Genomic DNA, 18,289 nt, shown 5'->3' on the forward strand with positions numbered 1-18,289 from the left:
CACATAGAGTTACAAACCGTTTTCTTGTGATGAGAACTTTTAAAGATCTGTTCTTAGGAACTTTCAAATATATAATACAGTATCATTAACTATGTCACCATGTTATCTATTATACCTCTAGGATTTACTTATAACTACAAGTTTGTGACTTTTGACCACCTCTACCCATTTCTCACACACAAACACACAGATACACACACACACACCCACCCTCTGACAACCACCAATCTATTCTCTGTATCTATGAATTCGGGTTTTTTCTGTTTTTGATTTTTTTTTTTTTTAGATTCCATGTATCAGTAAGATCATATGGTATTTGTCTTTCTCTGACTTATTTCATTTAGCAAAATGTCCTCAGGGTTCATCCATGTTGAAAATGGCAAAAAAAACAATGTTTAAATGAAGTCTGCTATTTCTGATGTCAAGAATTCGGGGGGGGGGGGCGCCTGGGTGGCTCAGTCATTAAGCATCTGCCTTCGGTTCAGGTCATGATCCCAGGGTCCTGGCATGGAGCCCCACATTGGGCTCCCTGCTCCGCGGGAAGCCTGCTTCTCCCTTTCCCACTCCCCCTGCTTGTGTTCCCTCTCTCGCTGTGTCTCTCTCTGTCAAATAAATAAAATAAAATAAAAAAATTTCAAGAAATACATTTATCTGTTAAAAACAACTAGTGTCATTTTTCTTCTTCTACTTTCTGAGCAAGAATCACTGAAATCAACTAGACAAGAATGAGTCTCAGAGACAGTGGGCACATAATAGTGCAGCTTTTATCATCCTGGGCTAGAAATGCCTAATTACTTCGCTGTGTCACTTACTGTACCCTTGGGGATGAAGACTGTACCCTATTTGCCATTCTGTCTCCAGTAATACTAGATTCTGCTTCTGCTTAACTTGCACTAAGTACTGAATAAATATTGCTTGAAAAATATCTCTGATATTACTTTTAAGATAGTCATAGAAATGCTGTATTTGTAATCACAGATAAGAAACATATTAACACAAGGAATGGAGGAGATGGGGAATGGAGACTGTCCCCATCCTACTCAGCTTCCATTGGGCTAGTTCCATGTTTATCTATTTTACATTTCTTGCTTGCAAAGTAAGCTCCTGAGTTCCCTGCCCCCCCCACCCCACCCCCACACAAAAAAAGTTTGAAAAGCACTGACACGATCTCACCTTCTGAAATTTCTCTGGACAGAAAGGCCAATAAAATGTTCATTATCATTAGAATGGGGATTGGGCAAAAGCAGAACAGATTTAGTTTCATTTAGCTTTCTGTCAGCTCTTCTCAGACTTTAGATCAATGCAGGGCAGTCAGCTTTCAAGATACATTGAGGGTAACTGCTGTGTTGACAAGATATTCTTGTTGGGGCAAGATCCCATTCCTGTGCGTAAACTGGGCTTACCTGAAAGTGTCATCAATAAACACTTAATGGAGGGGGTGGGAGTGGGTAAACAGGGACAAAATCTGCACTAAAGAAGAAACTTGTCCTAGCTGTTCTTTCCGTTAGGAGATATCTTTCTATTGACCATTCCAGAGCTTCTGAGTTCAATTTTTAGTGAGAAGGTGGCATTTTCTAATTCATAAAATTGCTTCACTTTTCCTGCTGTTCCTAATTCTGGCTATCATCTCTTTAATGAAGAAAGAGGAAGATAACTAAAATTAAGAGAATGGGAAGTTTAAGAGATTCAATATATTTAATATGAGACTTACTGCCAATATGACTAAAATTACTAAAATTCTTTTTGGCATGGATCTCTTTACCAAATCTGGAAAATTCAATAACACCCCTTAAATTAAAAGAAATAATAAAATAGTAAATATTATATGGAACACATTCCCTCAAAAAGACTGAATATATAACAGATTCAAGAAAAGATAGCTAAAATTAATGAATAAGAGACACGGAGTAAGCTAAGCTTGAAATTCTGAGGTCAAGACAGATATCTTTACTATGTAGTAGATTAATGCCAAGGATGACAGCCAAACCTTCTCCCTTGTTTCTGAGCTGGAAAAGGCATGACTTTGCCCATACTGCTATTCTTTTGTTCTTTAAATAAATACTGAAAGATGTTTACTCATATTCAGCCCAATCTGCCAGAGTCAACAAGCAGGAATGCAGCATGCATAGACTTAGGTGAGAGCCTAAGAAGCTGGATTGGGCTTAAGAGTGGAGTGTGACTGGCCTGCCTCACACCCTTGGAGCCAAGGGTATCTGGTGGTTATGGCATGCAACAAAACCAAAACAGAATGTCATCTAAAATGTCCATTTCAGTGATGCAAGGAGGAAGTAGAATCTAGGTAAATAGGAAAAAAGAAATCAAAGAAAGAATCAAGTGAAGAGGGTTTAAATAGAAAGGAAAGATTCTTTGAACCCCAGGAACATTAGCTGAGGCACATTTACTAAATGCCAACACAGCACCAGGCACTGTATTAGGCATCTTTCTTACATCATCACCACAAAGAAGGCATTCTCATCTCCATTTTACAAATAAGAAAGATGAAGCTCAAGTAAACGGATTAATTTGCCAAGGTTACATGGCCAGAGAATGGGAAACAGGGACACGCCTCCAAAAATATAGCTCTCTTCATCATACCATATTCCTTCTACATGTGCAATGCTGATCTCTTAGTGGTCTTATAGAAACCAGGGATCCATTTCTACACCATGATTCCTGCTTATTTGTCCCACAAAACTTCCTCATTTGGTAACATAAAAGCACAATAAAGTTGAGTTCTTCTCATGCTGCACTTTGACTAATGCACGAACAATAAACAGGCAGGATCTTCAGGCATATGAGTGGCTCTTCTATTTTGCAGCATTTTCATGGTCAGAAACTATGCATCTGTATTCCACATAAATCTAGGTTCTAACCTTGCATCATAATTCATTTTATTTCATGTGGATATTCCTCATCTTTTCTAGAATACCTGCAGGTTATCTCCTGAAGGGGGTTAGTTACCATGGAAATGAGGTTATTGTACTTCAGAATAAATTTACATAACTATTAGAAAATTATTGTAAGCTTGTAAAATATGGGATTTACCTGAAAGCTAATATGACCACTGAGATGTGATAAAAAATATAAGAACTGCAAACCAATTTAAAATGATTCTGGTCCCAATATAGGATTATAAAACAACTGTAAAACAATTTCTAATTTACAACAATGGCTTCAAAAATGAAACATCTATGAAGTGAAATTGCGAAATATCCTGGATATAGATAGCAAACTATAAAAATGTCCAAACATCTTATCCATTTGTCAACAAAAATGCAGTGTCAGGCATTATATTAGGTGCTATGGATCAAAAAGTTGGCACGATGCAGGCCTGTCCTCATGGAACTCAGTCTGGTAGGAGAGAAAGATAAACAGATTGAAAAAAAACCCTTAAATGTGACAAGTGAGAAAGATATATGCAAGGCATATACACAAAATCAAAGAAGGTAGGGAGAAGATGGGTGTAAACAATGGGAGTAAACAGGAGCAAGAATTTCAGATTTCTGAGGAAAGCCAGGCAAGAGAAAAGAAAGAGAAAGACTCTAGGCAGAAGGGACAACACAAACAAAAGAGCTAAATGGGGTTTCTAAGAAACTAACTGTTGCCCTTGAAATTAAAATTCCTTAAGAAGCAATGGCAAGGGGCACCTGGGTGGCACAGTTGGTTAAGCTCTTGGTTTTGGCTCAGGTCATGATCTCAGGATCATGAGATTGAGCCCTGCAGCAGGCCCTGCGCTCAGCAGGGAGTCTACTTGGGACTCTCCCTCCCTCTCCCTCTGCCCCTACCACTCATGCTCTCTCTTTCTCAAATAAATAAATAAATCTTAAAAAAAAAAAAAAGCAGCAATGGCTATATTGGACTGATCAGACTCAGACTAATTCTCTCTCTGCTTGACATTTAGAAGAAAAATGACCCCTTCAAGATAAGTAAACATCCAGTATTCTGAAAATTATAGATAAGACTTCAAAAAGAAGACATATAAGGCTTTTTGCTAATTAGTTTGTGGTAATTTGTAAAAGCAAGTCAAAGGACATGACCCAATTTATACCGTAACTGTGACACAAATAATATGTTATTTAATATATTCAAAGCATTTAATCTTGCCATTTAATAGTCTTCTAAAATATGACTTTTGTTAGATGTATAGTATTCTGATATATGGATAGGACATAATTTATTTTACCAATCACCTATTGTTTGCCATTTAGATGGTTCATAATTTTTCTCCATTAAATATGTATCACTCCAACAAATATATATCATTGCAATTTCTTTGCATAAATCTTTGCACACATCCTGGATTATTTCATGAAATTACTAGAAGCAGAACTGTGGGCCAAAGGGTGTGCAAATTTTAAGACTTTTGATATTACCAAACTGCCTTAACAAAAAGGTTACGTTAATTTGTACGGCTACCAGCAATGTATAAGAATCCTCATTTTACTGTAATTTTGCCAAGAGTAGATTATTTTAAAACTCTACCTATGGGCCAAAAAAGGGCTACTTTAATTTGCATTTCTTCTACTATTCATAAAGTTGAACCTTTTCAGGTCAACTTTCCATTTTTATCTTGTTTCTGTAAACAGACCATTTTCTCTTTCCCCCTTTTTTAACTGAGGCATTCATTTGGTTCCTGTTAATTTATAAGTTTCACTTTTATCTGTGGCAATTATTTTTCCAAGTTTTTAATGGAAGGATTCTGCCATTCTGAAGAACAAGAAATACCAGTTAGGATATTAATGAAGTAGCCTAGGAAGGAGACTAACTGAACTTGAACCAGGGAAGTAAAGACAAGGAGAAAAAGAACCTGAATTGGATGTGGGAAGAAATAAAAAAGACTGAAATGATCAAAAATGATTCTCGTGTTTCTAGCACAAGGGCAGAAGTGGGCAGTAACACCACTAAGATACAGAAAACCAGAGAAAGATTTTGAAGGAAGAAAGTTAAGTTCAACTTTGGACACGTGAAATTTGAGGGACCTGTGGGACACCCAACTGGAAATGTCTGATGCTCAGCAATGGGTCTGCTCCAGGAATTTGGGAGTTATTGTTATGTACCTTATACCAGAAACCAGGAGCACAAAGAGCTGTCGGTTGAAGACAGAACTATGTGAACACTAATATTTTAATGTGCATGTTGAAGAAAAGGTGCTCATAAAAGAAAAGCAGAGGAATGGACAGAGAAATAAAAGGAAAAACAGGATAATATAGTGTTACCAAGACAAAACAGTGGAGCATCTCAATGTACACAGTCTTGAACTACAATAGCAAATAAGGAATAGAAGAGTTTTCAAGTAGCCATTTGGAAGAAAGCTCATCTTTAGTGGCTTTGGTACTTTTGTTTAAGCTTTATGTTGGCTTATGGGAGGCATCAAAAGGTCAAGAATAACCATTAATAAAGACGATAAAGCACTGCTTATAAACATACGTATATATGAATGTGGCAATTTTGGCTCCAATTATATAAGGTAGGGTAATGATTCATCTTCCTCCAGAATAACTTTTTAGAAGATTTTTTTAATCCTAATTTCTTTTACATAGAAGTCTATGAAAAACAAGGTACAAAGGAAAATATGAGTAATAAAGTAACCACAAACATCAAATCATTCCAGTTGTCACAGTTCACAATTTCACTACAAAATTTCATTCACTTATTCAATAATTACTTGCTGATAATCTATTATGATAAATCATAGTTAATACCAGTCCCTGGGTTTTTTTTTTAAAGTTCATTTATTTTTAATAATCTCTACACCCAACATGGGGCTCGAACTCACAACCCTGAGATCAAGAGTCACCTGTTCTACCAACTGAACCAGGCAGGCGCCCCAATATCAGTCCCTGTTGATAAAGACCTCAGTCCAGCAGTAGTGGGAAAAGGCATATAAACAAATCAATGAGAAACACGATTGGTTAAAGGAGAGCTATTTTGACAGACATCATAATCACCTGAGGGTGAGAGGGTGGTTATGAAAAGCTTCATAGCAAGGTTAAGATCAGAACTAATCTTGAAGGACTATCAGAAAATTTTAGCTGAGGGTGTGAGGATACAGGGGAATGGAGAAATCAAACAGCACAGTATGTTCAGGAAACTATATGCAGTTTGGTAAAGATGACTTTCATTTCTATCCCAGGTTCAGGTGGAATAGTGCCAGAAGTTTATTTAGTTAATCCTTATAACAACTTATTGAACTGATAAAAGAAACTAAGACAAAGGTAAGTTACATAAGTTGCCCATGTTCACATAGAGACAGAAATGAGACCCAAGCATGCTGGGTCCAAAGATTGAACTTAACTACTCTGCTTCTCAGTTAACAATGAAAAAGTTGCCTTTATATGAAGGGTCTGATTATGTTTTATACACAAGCCATAAAGAGTTTATCCTAAGCCAAGAGAACTGAGAGTTCTTTTTTGTAAGATGGTAAATCTTATGTATATTTTACTCCCCCCCCCAACACACAAAAATAGCCCTAACAATAACTAAAACAATTACATGGTCCCAGGAACTTTGCTAAGTGAAGGTTACTTTTTTCAGTTACTCCTTACAATGACCTTATAACTGGTGGTAAAAGTCCCAGTGTTACAGATGTTTAGAGCAGATCTCCCAGCACCCAGAGAGGAAGTTTGATTCTTCCCCAGCAGGAAGGACAACTACAGTTTCTATGGAGGCCTTGTCTCCTCCTGTTCCCGCCAGCCAGCATTCCTAGGCCCCTCTGATAAGATGCTTGGAGACTTGCAGAAGCTCCTACAGAGATCTCTTCCTATGTCTATCAAGAACTGGGACTTCTAACAAAAGAGAGCAGACTACCGTAATTCATCATGAACTAAAAGGAAGTGAAATCAAGCAGAAGACTGGCAGAAATGGGGAGATCAATGTCTTAATGTAAGTAGAGATCAGATAGAGTAGAAGGGTAAATGTAGAATGACACTAGGCTCTGACTTCAGAGAAAGACTGCAGAATCAGTGAGATTTGTTATGAGTACTGACAAAGCCAAGGAGGTGGCCAATTCAGAATTTATCAATTTATCCCACAAGAATACAAATGGAAAATTTTCTTCTTTTGTGTGTGGGGGGGAGGAGTGGAGATGTGTATCACAGACTGTTATGAATGTTGTAAGAGAAAAGGAAAAATTCCTCTTTAAAAAAAAAACAAACTCATGACCAATGGGTGTTATCGGCAATCTGAGACGACAGGAAATACACGATGGGCTAATTCACGTCACAGCATGTGTAGAAATCCGATAAAACAATAAATTTGAAATATTTAACAGATGAAGAATGAACTTATAACCTTTTTCTGCATTAACACTCACTATGGCATTTCCTGTGGCTATAACTTCTTAAAAAAATAACAGGAGCAGACAGGCATGACCATATATATAGAAATAGCTATACAAGAACTTTATATACGTGTGTGTGTGCGTGCGTGTGTGTATAATCTCCAACTATTTCTCATAAATTGCTTTCCCTGTTTGAAAAAGAAAATACTTTCAGTTATGACAAAGTTCAAAATAAAATTTTCCAAACTTTTGGTACATAAGAACTTCTTATCTGTAAACAATAAAAAAGAAAAGATCTCATGTGACACACATTAACAGTACAGGTTCGGGGCGCCTGGGTGGCTCAGATGGTTGAGCGACTGCCTTCGGCTCAGGTCATGATCCTGGAGTCCTGGGATCGAGTCCCGCATCGGGCTCCCTGCTCAGCAGGGAATCTGCTTCTCCCTCTGACCCTCCCCCTCTCATGCTCTCTCTCTCTCTCACTCTCAAATAAATAAATAAAATCTTTAAAAAAACAAAAACAAAAACAGTACAGGTTCAATTATTTTAGCTACCATCCAGATTAAGAAAGAGAACACACCAGAGGTCCTGTTGTTCCACATTCAGTCACTACCCTGCCTTTGTCCAAAAGTAATCATCATCCTGACTTATAAAACCATAGATTAATTTTGCCTATTTTTGAACTTTATAAAAATGGAATCACACAGTATGTATTCTTTTGTGACTGACTTCCTTCTTTCAATGGTGTTTGTTTTATCCATGTTGTTGAATGTAGCAATGGTCTGTCAATTTTCACTGTTGATAATATACCACTGTAGGATTAGAACACTACTTACCCGTTCTACTGCTGCTGATAGATGTTTTTAACGGTTTCCAGTTTTGATTTACTGTCAATAAAGCTGGTGAGAACATTATTGTGTGTTTTTTGATGCATATATTTATACATTTCTGGTGTGTATACTCCTAGGAATACAACCATTATATCATAAGATATGTTTATATGCAGTTTCAGTAGATTCTGCCCAACAGTATTCTGAAGTGATTGTATCAATGTGTAGTCCTAACAGCAGTACATCAGAGCGTTCCTCATCCTAATGAACATCTGTTATTATTAGTCTCTTTAATTTTAGCCACTCTGGTGGAACAGTATCTCACTGTGGCTTTTATTTGCCTATCTCAGAAAACTAATGATGATAACTACTTATTCAGTAGCCACCTAGAGATCTGTGAGGTGGCCGCTCAAGTCTTTTGGTGATTTTTTACTGGTTTATCGGTCTTTGTTTACCTTGTTGATCTGTAAGTGAGTGTATATCAAGAGTTGAAACTTTTTCTGAAAAGGACCAGAGAGTAAATATTTTAGAATTTGTGGGTCATGTGGTCTCTGTCACAACTACTCAACTCCGTAGAAGCAGCCACAGTCAATATATAAATGAATGCTGATTGTGTGCCAATAAAATTATTTATGGACAATAAAACTGAATTTCATAAAATGTTCATACATCAATATTATTCTCCTGTTTCAACCATTTAAAACTATATAAACGATTTTTATTTATTTTTTTAAAGATTTTTTTATTTGACAGAAAGAGACACAGCGAGAGAGGGAACACAAGCAGGGGGAGTGGGAGAGGGAGAAGCAGCCTTTCTGCTGAGCGGGGAGCCCGATGAGGGGCTCAATCCCAGGACGCTAGGATCATGACCTAAGCTGAAGGCAGATGCTTAACGACTGAGCCACCCAGGCGCCCCTAAAACTGTATAAACGATTTTTAGCTCGTAGCCTATATAAAGCCAAGCAATCGGGCAGATCTGGTCTATGAGCTGTAGTTTGCTTCTTCATCTAAACAAAGACCTTTGTCAAGCCTTGCATTTAAGTCTTGTCAGGTGTTTATCAATGCTGTTATGCTTTACAAGGAACTAATTTTTGGCTTTGCTGAAACTCTATTTTGAATGTTTTTTTCTATTTTATTAATTTTGCTCTTGTCATTACTTCCCTTCTTGTATTTCCTTTGGGGTAAGTTTGATGATTTTTTTTTAAGCTTTTTGAGATAGATATTTAAATCACTGATTTTTCAGTCTTTCTTCTCTAATACCTGTACTTAAGGCTATAAATTTTTTCTAAGCATCCCGTAAGTTTTGATTGACCTCATATCAGCCTAGGTCATATCTCTATTAGTTCAAACTATTTCCTAATTTTCATTTCTTTTCTGATTCATGGATTATTTCAAAGTGATTCACTTAATGCCCAAACATGAGGAGATCTTCAAATTACCAGTTTTTAAAGTTACTTTTTCGTAACTAGTTCCAAACTTAATTTTGCAGCAGTCAAATATACAGAATTTCAATTCTCTAAAATCTGCTAAGAATTGTTCTGTGGTCAGTATGTGGTATATTTTAGTAAGGGTTCCACAGGCACTATTTTAAAAAACAATTTATTCATTTGTTTGGTGCAATATGCTATAAATATCAATTATATTGCTAATACCTTACTAACCTCTTAAAATATATTTAACATGCTTATTTTTAATTCTTGGGTTTTTTTCCTCCAATAATTCTCCATCAAGTGGTATATATTATTCTACCTCCACACTTGGTATGGTCAAAGTTTTTAGTTCTGGGTTATCACTGATATATTTTTACTTTGATTCTAGTCTTTTAAAAAACTTGCACTTTCCCAAGTTACAACTGCTGCACAGCAAATCAGCCCAAAACTTAGTGGCATAACACCACCACCATTTTCTTATGCTCACAGATCCTTGGGTCAGGAATTAGGACAGCCCAGCAGGAATGGCTTATCTCTGCTTCCCCATGTCTATAAAAACTTGAATGTGTGGGGGCGACTTAGAAAGCTGGGGGCTCAAATCAACTGGAAACTTCTTCATTACATGTCTGGTCCCTTGATTAGATGACCTGCAAGGTGGGCTCAGTGGAGCTGTCTACCGTAGTACCTACAATGCAGCCTTTCCTTGCGGTTTGGCTTCGCACAGCATGGCAGCTGGGTTCTGAGAGGGAGATCCCAAGAAGTGACTGGAAAGTGGTAATTCCAAAAGAACCAGGAGGAATCTGCATGGCCTTTTATAAGCCTCAGAAGTCATATGACACCACTTCTGCCATACTCCATTTATGCAAATAGCTCCAAGCCCACTCAGATTCAAGGGCAAGGGATATAAACCCCACTACTCATTAGGAGGACTGCCAAAGAATTTGAGGGCTGTCTTCAAACTCCCATATCTCTTGCAGCATTTCCTGAAAGTGTCTCTTCTTATTTAAGTATGTATTCCAAAACTGTTTTCAGTGTATATCTTTGTATAGCAAACCCTCAATGAGGTCTTATATGGTGAGAATTTTTATTATAACTCACATTTTGGATGGATATAAATTCCATGTGGATTCAGTGTTCTTTTCCTTTAACACTTTAAAAAACATTACTCCATTTTCCTCTTAAAATCAGATTTCTCAAAATCGACACTAGGTGCAATATAATTCTTGTTCCTTTGTAGGTGATCTGCTCTTTGTCACGGGAAGCTTTTAGAATTCTGTCTTTGTCTTTGATATTATCTGTCACTATATGGGCCCAAGGGTGGGTTTTCCTTCCCACTCACACACAGAAGTCTTTAAGCCCTTTCAGACTAAGGTCTTCTGTTAGTCTTTAATTCTGAGAAACTGATCTTAATTATTTCTTCAAATATTTTCTCCTCCCTTTTTGTTCTCTCTTCTAGGATTCCTATTTACCTGGATAGAAACTCTTCTACATCTAACTTTCATGCCTCTTGGCTTTTATTCTATGTGTTCTCTTTATCATTTAATGTTGCATTCTCAGAGTTTTTCAGCATCATCTTCCAACTCATGAGTTTACCACCTGTACACCTTCAACCATCATCCAGTCTACTGTATTCTTTATTTTTACATTTTTCATACCTAACACTTCTACTTGGCTCTACACTGTTACGTTTTCTTGTTTTTGCATAGTATTGTTATATTTTTCTAATCTCCTGAAATAATATTTGTCAAGTTTATTTTTAATTCTTGGTCAATCTTTTCCAAAAATTCTCTGTCAGATGGTATATGTTATTCACTTAGTTGTCTTTCTTTGAGAGTAATTGTACTATTCAGGTGCCTAGTTTGGTTATAAACTAATGTTTTTCTGGGGAACCAGTCACTCTGTCTAGTAATATATATGGTTACCAGACCTCACTGTATCCAACCTGGTGAAATTAAGAAGAGAGGAGAGTGAGCCCCAGAGCAAAGAGCCCCAGGGACCTTAGAACTCCTGCTATTTACTCCAATTTGCTGGGCATTCCACAGACATTTCCTCTCACTTAAACTCAGGGAGAAGTAACACTGGGCAGAGTCTTCCTAGGTTGAAACACACCAATGGGAGCTTGGGAGGGGAGAAAAAAGGTAGTTATCCCCTATGGACAATTAGGCCATACCCGTTTATATTAATGCCATCAGAGCCCTAACAGATCTTTTGAATAATCATGGAAGCCTGGGCCACTGCTGCTCATTTCTGTGGGGAAAGAACAGGGAAAGAGAGTCTCAAGGCAACACCAGAGAGAAATAACAATAGAACTTAATAGCCTTCCAATCTATCTTCTCACTGCTTCTCCATGCAGTCTTTAGTCCCAGGCCATAGCCACCACTCCCACATAGAGACTCATGAGAGCCTTAATCTCCCCACACATCCCTCTTATTCCTCCAGTTCTTCAGAGTTGATCTTGGGTGAAGGAGTCAACAGCTGGGACTAGTTTGGTAGGAAATGCAAACTGGTTTCGAAAATATTTTCTTTATCAACGGTGTAGAACTTTTGTTCAATTTCAACCACTCATAATCCAGTTCAGAAATGAGACACAAGGGGCGCCTGGGTGGCTCAGTCGGTTGCGTGTCTGCCTTCAGCTCAGGTCACGATCTTGGAGTCTGGGATTGAGCCCCGCATCAGGCTCCCTGCTCAGCGGGGAGTCTGCTTCTCCCTCTGACCCTCCCCATCTTGTGCTCACTCTCTCTCACTCTCCATCTCTCAAATAAATAAATAAAATCTTAAAAAAAAAAAAAGAAATGTGACGCAAAATGAAAGGTCAAAATTTGTTAGTACGATATCGTATTACCATAAAATTTACCCTGGGACATCTAGTTTAGAGAGTAATAATAAGTACTTCCTAATTCTTTCACGGACACATAACAACCCTATCTTCATACCTTTGAAAACACATGTTATTTATTTTTTCTAACTTTTCATTGACCATGGATTTATAAAGCATTGTGTATAAACTTTTGGGTAAAAAAAAAAAAAAACCACCCTACTATAGTTCCTCTGCTCACCAACATTTTTAACCTAAGTGTCTTTAAGCACCACGATACCCAGTCCTCTACTGCAGATCTAGACCATGGCAGGCACTCTCAAACACACACGTACAACTATTAGCCTCAAGCCAATCCAAAACTATGTCAGAAATAGAGAAGTTAGCAGACAGGATGCGTTTTCAACAACAGGCAAGAAATGAAATGGGCCTAACAAGTGAGGTGGGAGGAAGAGAAAGAATCGGTGGACAGTTGGTAAGACTTGGTTAATAAATGAATTTGGTTGTTCCCTATAAAAAAGGTATCAAAAAAGCTAATTCAACCTTAAATTTCATGGAGGAATACAACATCTAGTACCAAGGAGGTAATGTTTTTTATCTATTCTGTACTGGCAAGATGTTATCAATAATAATTTTCAGTTCTCAACACCGCACACCACATGCCCTGGAGGTCAAAATCTTTTCAATTTTTGAAAGTATAATGGTTGGGAAAAATGATATCTTTTAAATTTGTATTTTTCTCACTACTAGTACGATTGACTATCTGCCAATAAAGAAATGCAAACAGCTAATAAACTCTTCTTTCTGAACTGCCTTTCTGAACTGTTCATATTCTTTATCAATTTTCCTCAGGTTATTTTTTTTTTATAATCAGTTTCCAGAAACTCTCTGTATTTTCAGGATTCTCACCCTTTCTCAGTTATGCGTTACAACTATTCTCACCTAGCCTATCATTTGCATTTAGCTTTTATTTACAGGGGCTCTTCTATATAACTTAAAAAAAAAAATGTGTATGTAGTCAACATTTGTTGGTTTTTGCTTGACATGTTCTTTCCTGTTGTCTTTTCCAGCACAGATAATACAAACATTAAACTCACATATTCTTCATTTTTTCATATTTTGACCAACTTTATTTTCTCCTACTTGAAAATCTATTGTACCAATACCATTTAAGTAAGTTTTTTCCCTCTGAACTGAATTGCCACTTTGATAGTATTTTTAAGTTCCATAATTACTTGTAACACCTGGATTTTATTCCTTTTGGTTGCCTACTCTTGGGCCAATACCATGCTGTTTAATTAGAGAAGGTCTGTGGTAATTTTTAATATCTAGGTTTCCTTACTTATTCTTTCCTCAGTTTTCTAGAATGTACTCATTTAAAGGGCACTTTCTCTAGGGACAGAGAAGATGGAACGAGGTACAAATTGTAAGATGTATGTATTATCTTACAACTAAAAAAATGTAGTTAATAAGTGAATAGAAGAGTTTTAATTCAATTCCATACAATAAATAAAAGTTAAAAAGCAGAAAACAATCACATGGACAAATGCAACTGACACATATGGCAGAAACTATACCTCACATTTGAGGTTAATAACAAGGTACTTTACAGTGGAGGAAACTGAGGCACAGGTAGGAAATGGAAGAGAGTGTTAGGCCAAGAATCTGACTAATGGTAAAAACAAAAAGAGAAAACATCTAGTAAGGGAGGAACAGGGACCAAATAATACGTAGTTCACTAATATTTTACTTGTACGATCCCACCCACACAGAGGTAAAGAAATAAATTGGATAAACAGATAAGCAAAACAGAAATAGAAATTGGTCATTCTACAACTGGTCATGGCCAACCGTCCACCTAGCCAAGAATGGTTCAGTGTAGGTGAGGCAATAGTTATGCAATTAACTGTAATAGCTCTAGTCTAAGGCTTGTTCTTTTGATTTTCAGAGATTATGAATCCATTCACAAATAGCAATAGAGAACATAAACATTCTGTGCTTTTGCCAGCACAGAAGGACCCCAAGCAGTCTACTTCCCAATTCCTATCAAAAACAAATTTGAGGGGCTCCTGGCTGGCTCAGTCAGTGCAGCATGTGACTCTTGATCTCAGGGTCATGAGTTGAAGCCCCACGCTGGGTGTACAGATTACCAAAAATAAACTTAAAATATATATCTTATATATAAAACAAAACAAATTTGAGTCCTCTGGTGACTACTGGAGGTATAAATGTGGCTATCATACTTCCTACTCTGAAACCCACCAGTGAGCCAAGAGAAACAAACTTTCGTAAAAATATGAAATAACCCTAAACCACAGATCAGGAAGTATTCAATAAAATATAATACAATTTGAGACAAGGTAATAATGAACATCATGAGCCAAAATATACCTCTACATATCCAAGCAATGTTGGATTTTTCTGAAAGTAACAGAAAGGTCTTAAAATTTTTAGCTGAAACAAAGATAAAATGAGGGTGTAGACAAATTACAGGAGAGAGAGCAAATATTCCTCTGAGGGTACATTCCAATATGGAGGAAGGGCAAGGGACATGGAGATAAAGAAGAGATTATGTCATGTTCACTTTCTCTGACTTCTGAATCAGAAAGCCTGTGAGGGAAGATGCTGTGATGACCAACATTAGTTGAACGGAACGAAATAAATCATCAAATCATCAAAGAGATGACCATGTTACTTTGAGAGACACAGTGCATTCCGTCCTGGGTGATCTATTCTCCGGAAAGGAGGGAGCACCAATGCTTAGGAGATAAAAGGTTCTAGGTCAGAGTATAAGAAGTCTCTGTGAGATAAGAAAAGTGAGCTGAACTTCCAGATGTCCCAGAACACAGCCTTCCCCATACTATTCTGCAGATAATATCAATAATTAACTGGGCTCTTATCATATTCTAGTCACATATTCTAGGAGTTTACAAATATTAACTCTCTTAAATCCTTAAAACAACCTCAATGAGGTAAGTACTCTTGTTATCTCCGTTTACAGGGGAGGTAAATGAGGGTCAGAGAGGTTAAGTAAATTTCCTATAGTTACATAGCTAGGAAATATAAGGCCCAGAATTGAACCTAAGCAAACTGGCATAAAGCTCAGGGTTTTAACGATTATGCTGTATTGTCTCCTCTACTTTAATGTTAAACAATTAGCAAACCAATAAAGTACACAGAATTTATTTATACAGGAAATATTTACATACCTTGTACTGTAAACTCTGCTTGAGCTTCAATTGTCTCATTTCCATTATCAGCTATACAAAAATAAGTCCCCGCATCATCCTCAGTAACATCACTGATCTCCAGACTACCACCTGCCAGCAACACCAATTTTTCAGAGCTGCATAAAAAAATATTGACACATTTCAGAACTAGGAAAATAATAAATACCTGAGAAACTCTCTACATAAAACAGAGAAAACACTTAAAAAGCATTATTATTTATATGGCTACAGAGAGACTAACAAAATTAGCAGAATTTAATTTAGTCCAATTACTCTGCTCATATTTTACATGCATAAATATCACAAACACGAACCAAAATGTTACAATGAATTATCTCTAACACTTATTTTTTCTGAGAGAGAGAGAGAAAGAGCATGAAGCTTGGGGTGGGGAGGGGCAAGGGAGAGGGAGAGAGAGAATATGAAGCAGGTTCCACACTCAGCGTGGAGCTCAAATCGGGGCTCGATCTCACAATCCTGAGATCATGACCTGAGCCAAAATCAAGAGTCAGACGTTTAACCGACTGAGCCACCCAGGTGCCCCTATCTCTGAACACATCTAATTATTCTCAATGGTACACTACTTTTATAACCAATTCCACTCCCCACAATCCATCCCTGCCTCCCAACTCTGCCCAGTTTTTCCGCACATGATCTAATTTTGAATTCTGGAATCAATCTGAGATTGATTCAGGTATGCCAAATTGAGAGGACAACTGGAGAAGGTAAAATGTCAGATCAGAAACACAAAGTCGTGGGGCCACGATGCCTACTGAAAGTTTCCTGTGGTGGCTTGGCTAGGGAAGGGAGGAAAAGGGACAGGGAAGGGAGAGAACACGCTTGCCAGAGAGCAGCAACGTGGATGTGGTTACCAGGTAAGAACCTGCTATCATGCCATCATCAACAAGGACACCGACCACTATAACCCAGATCTATACAGTGATTTAAATCTTTTAAAGAGAATATTTAAAGAAAAAGTAAGTGATCTTATAACATCAAGGGAAAAAAATCACAAATCAATATTCTCATCAAGTTTTTATAAAGCAAAAAGGTTTAGCTGATTTGGAGTTTGTGGAGTTATAATTTTATTTTTATTTTGAGGTTCTATGTCTAAACTGGTTTTCATAGGCAGATTTTTCTCTCTAATCTTAATACTGTCACATTTCCTATCTGTAACTATGCTCAACAAAAAATATGGCTTTTCATAGAGAATTTCTGATGGGGAAAAAAGAGAGGAAATGACTATTATGACTATTCTGTCTGTGCCACATTTATAATTCTCATCCTAAGTAAAGAGCTATTCTAGCTTAAATTTCAGTATGCTGTGAACCTGAGTAATTAAGCTTCCTGAATCTGATAAACAAGATTAAGTTTCTGGACAAAGAAAGAGGAAAACCAGAATCAGGTTTGGTGGCTTCTCTATGAAATACCCTGCAAGATCACGACTCAACTTTATCAAGTGGCCTTCTAATTTGAAACATCTCTATTAGACCTCAAATCCCAATTTAATGTGATGAGATAGAGAAGCAGTAAACATATCATGGAATAGAGCAAGAACTACTTGGATAAAACAGAGAGATAAGACTGGGTTTCCATGCCTCGCAAAATAAGAAAAATTTACAAAATTGAAAATCCTCTATTTCACCCTTAGACAAAACTACTACTAATCTTCAGAAATGGAAAACAATGCTCACGAGTGGAAAATCAGCAATATATACATGTGATACCCAGTTGAGGGGAAGATAATTTGAACTACTAGTTGGTATGGTACTTTTGAACTGGAGATACAGTAATTCCTACTTAATAATTATACTAAAAAATATTCCTGATATTTGCTTGCCTCATATTTGCCATAACTGAGTGCCGGTATAGAAGTCAATCTTTCTTCTGGGAGGAAGAATGGCTGTTAGCTTGGCAGAATTCATTTAACTTATTCACGTGATGATGTGAGAGCTTACAGTAAGATGGCAGTCGAGTCTTTAGAACTCCAAAATTCAAAGATAATAAGCAAAAGGAACAGTGTGTGAAAAGCAAGCATGGTCACTGGACCCAAGTTAGGCTGAGTGTTGCTGGACAAAGTATGTGTGTGTGTCGCTGGGGAGTCAGGGCTCAGTCTAGGAGATGGTACAAAGGAGACTTTGAAAGGACCACAGTGTGTTTCTGGATCTGAAAATAACCAGTGTGGCCAAGTTTAAGCCACACCGGTGGCTTCACACGATGAAGCCAGAGTAAGTATGGGAAGAACAGGAGAGTCCTGTGGTAACTGAGGTGACAGCTGACAGTAGCTTGGAATAAGGTGGTTTTCAGAGATAGTTAGGAGGTTCCATGACAGATGTAGATGGATTAGATAGAGAAACTGAGGAAGAAACACATGTCAAGGAAGATTCTTAAGGTTAGGGTAGTATGTGTGAAGGGGAAAACAAAAGGAAATTGGCTTGTTTAATTTAGTTTCTTTGTGTTGTTACTTGCGTGAGAGAAAGGTAAGCCTTTTTATAGGCAAAAAGAGAAGGAGCCAATGGAGAGGAAAATATTTGAGAAGAAGATTCATAAAAGTGCTGGAGAAAATGGAAAGTAATAAGATTTAGAGCACAAAAGGACATCTCTTCTTTTAAAACAGCAGGAAAGGAAGGGAACGATATTTATTCTCTTCTGTTTTTTTGTTTTGTTTTGTTTTGACTAAACTTTTTATTATGAGGTAACTACAG

At 37.2% G+C, this 18,289-nt stretch overlaps 1 protein-coding gene across 6 annotated transcripts in view; it reads right to left on the reverse strand.

Moving 5' to 3' along the window:
* The window catches only part of NEO1 (neogenin 1), a 252,544-nt gene that overhangs the window by 141,673 nt on the left and 92,582 nt on the right, over positions 1 to 18,289 (reverse strand). For all 6 annotated transcript variants that reach the window (XM_064570177.1, XM_054513446.2, XM_054513445.2 and 3 more), the window contains one exon: positions 15,564 to 15,700. In XM_064570177.1, coding sequence (XP_064426247.1) covers positions 15,564 to 15,700 — 137 coding nt within the window. The remainder of the gene's footprint in view (positions 1 to 15,563; positions 15,701 to 18,289) is intronic.

Source organism: Mirounga angustirostris, unplaced genomic scaffold (genome assembly GCF_029215605.1).
Source record: "Mirounga angustirostris isolate CCGP_5_RB_7025 unplaced genomic scaffold, mMirAng1.0.hap1 SCAF_9, whole genome shotgun sequence".
NCBI classification, from domain to species: domain Eukaryota; kingdom Metazoa; phylum Chordata; class Mammalia; order Carnivora; family Phocidae; genus Mirounga; species Mirounga angustirostris.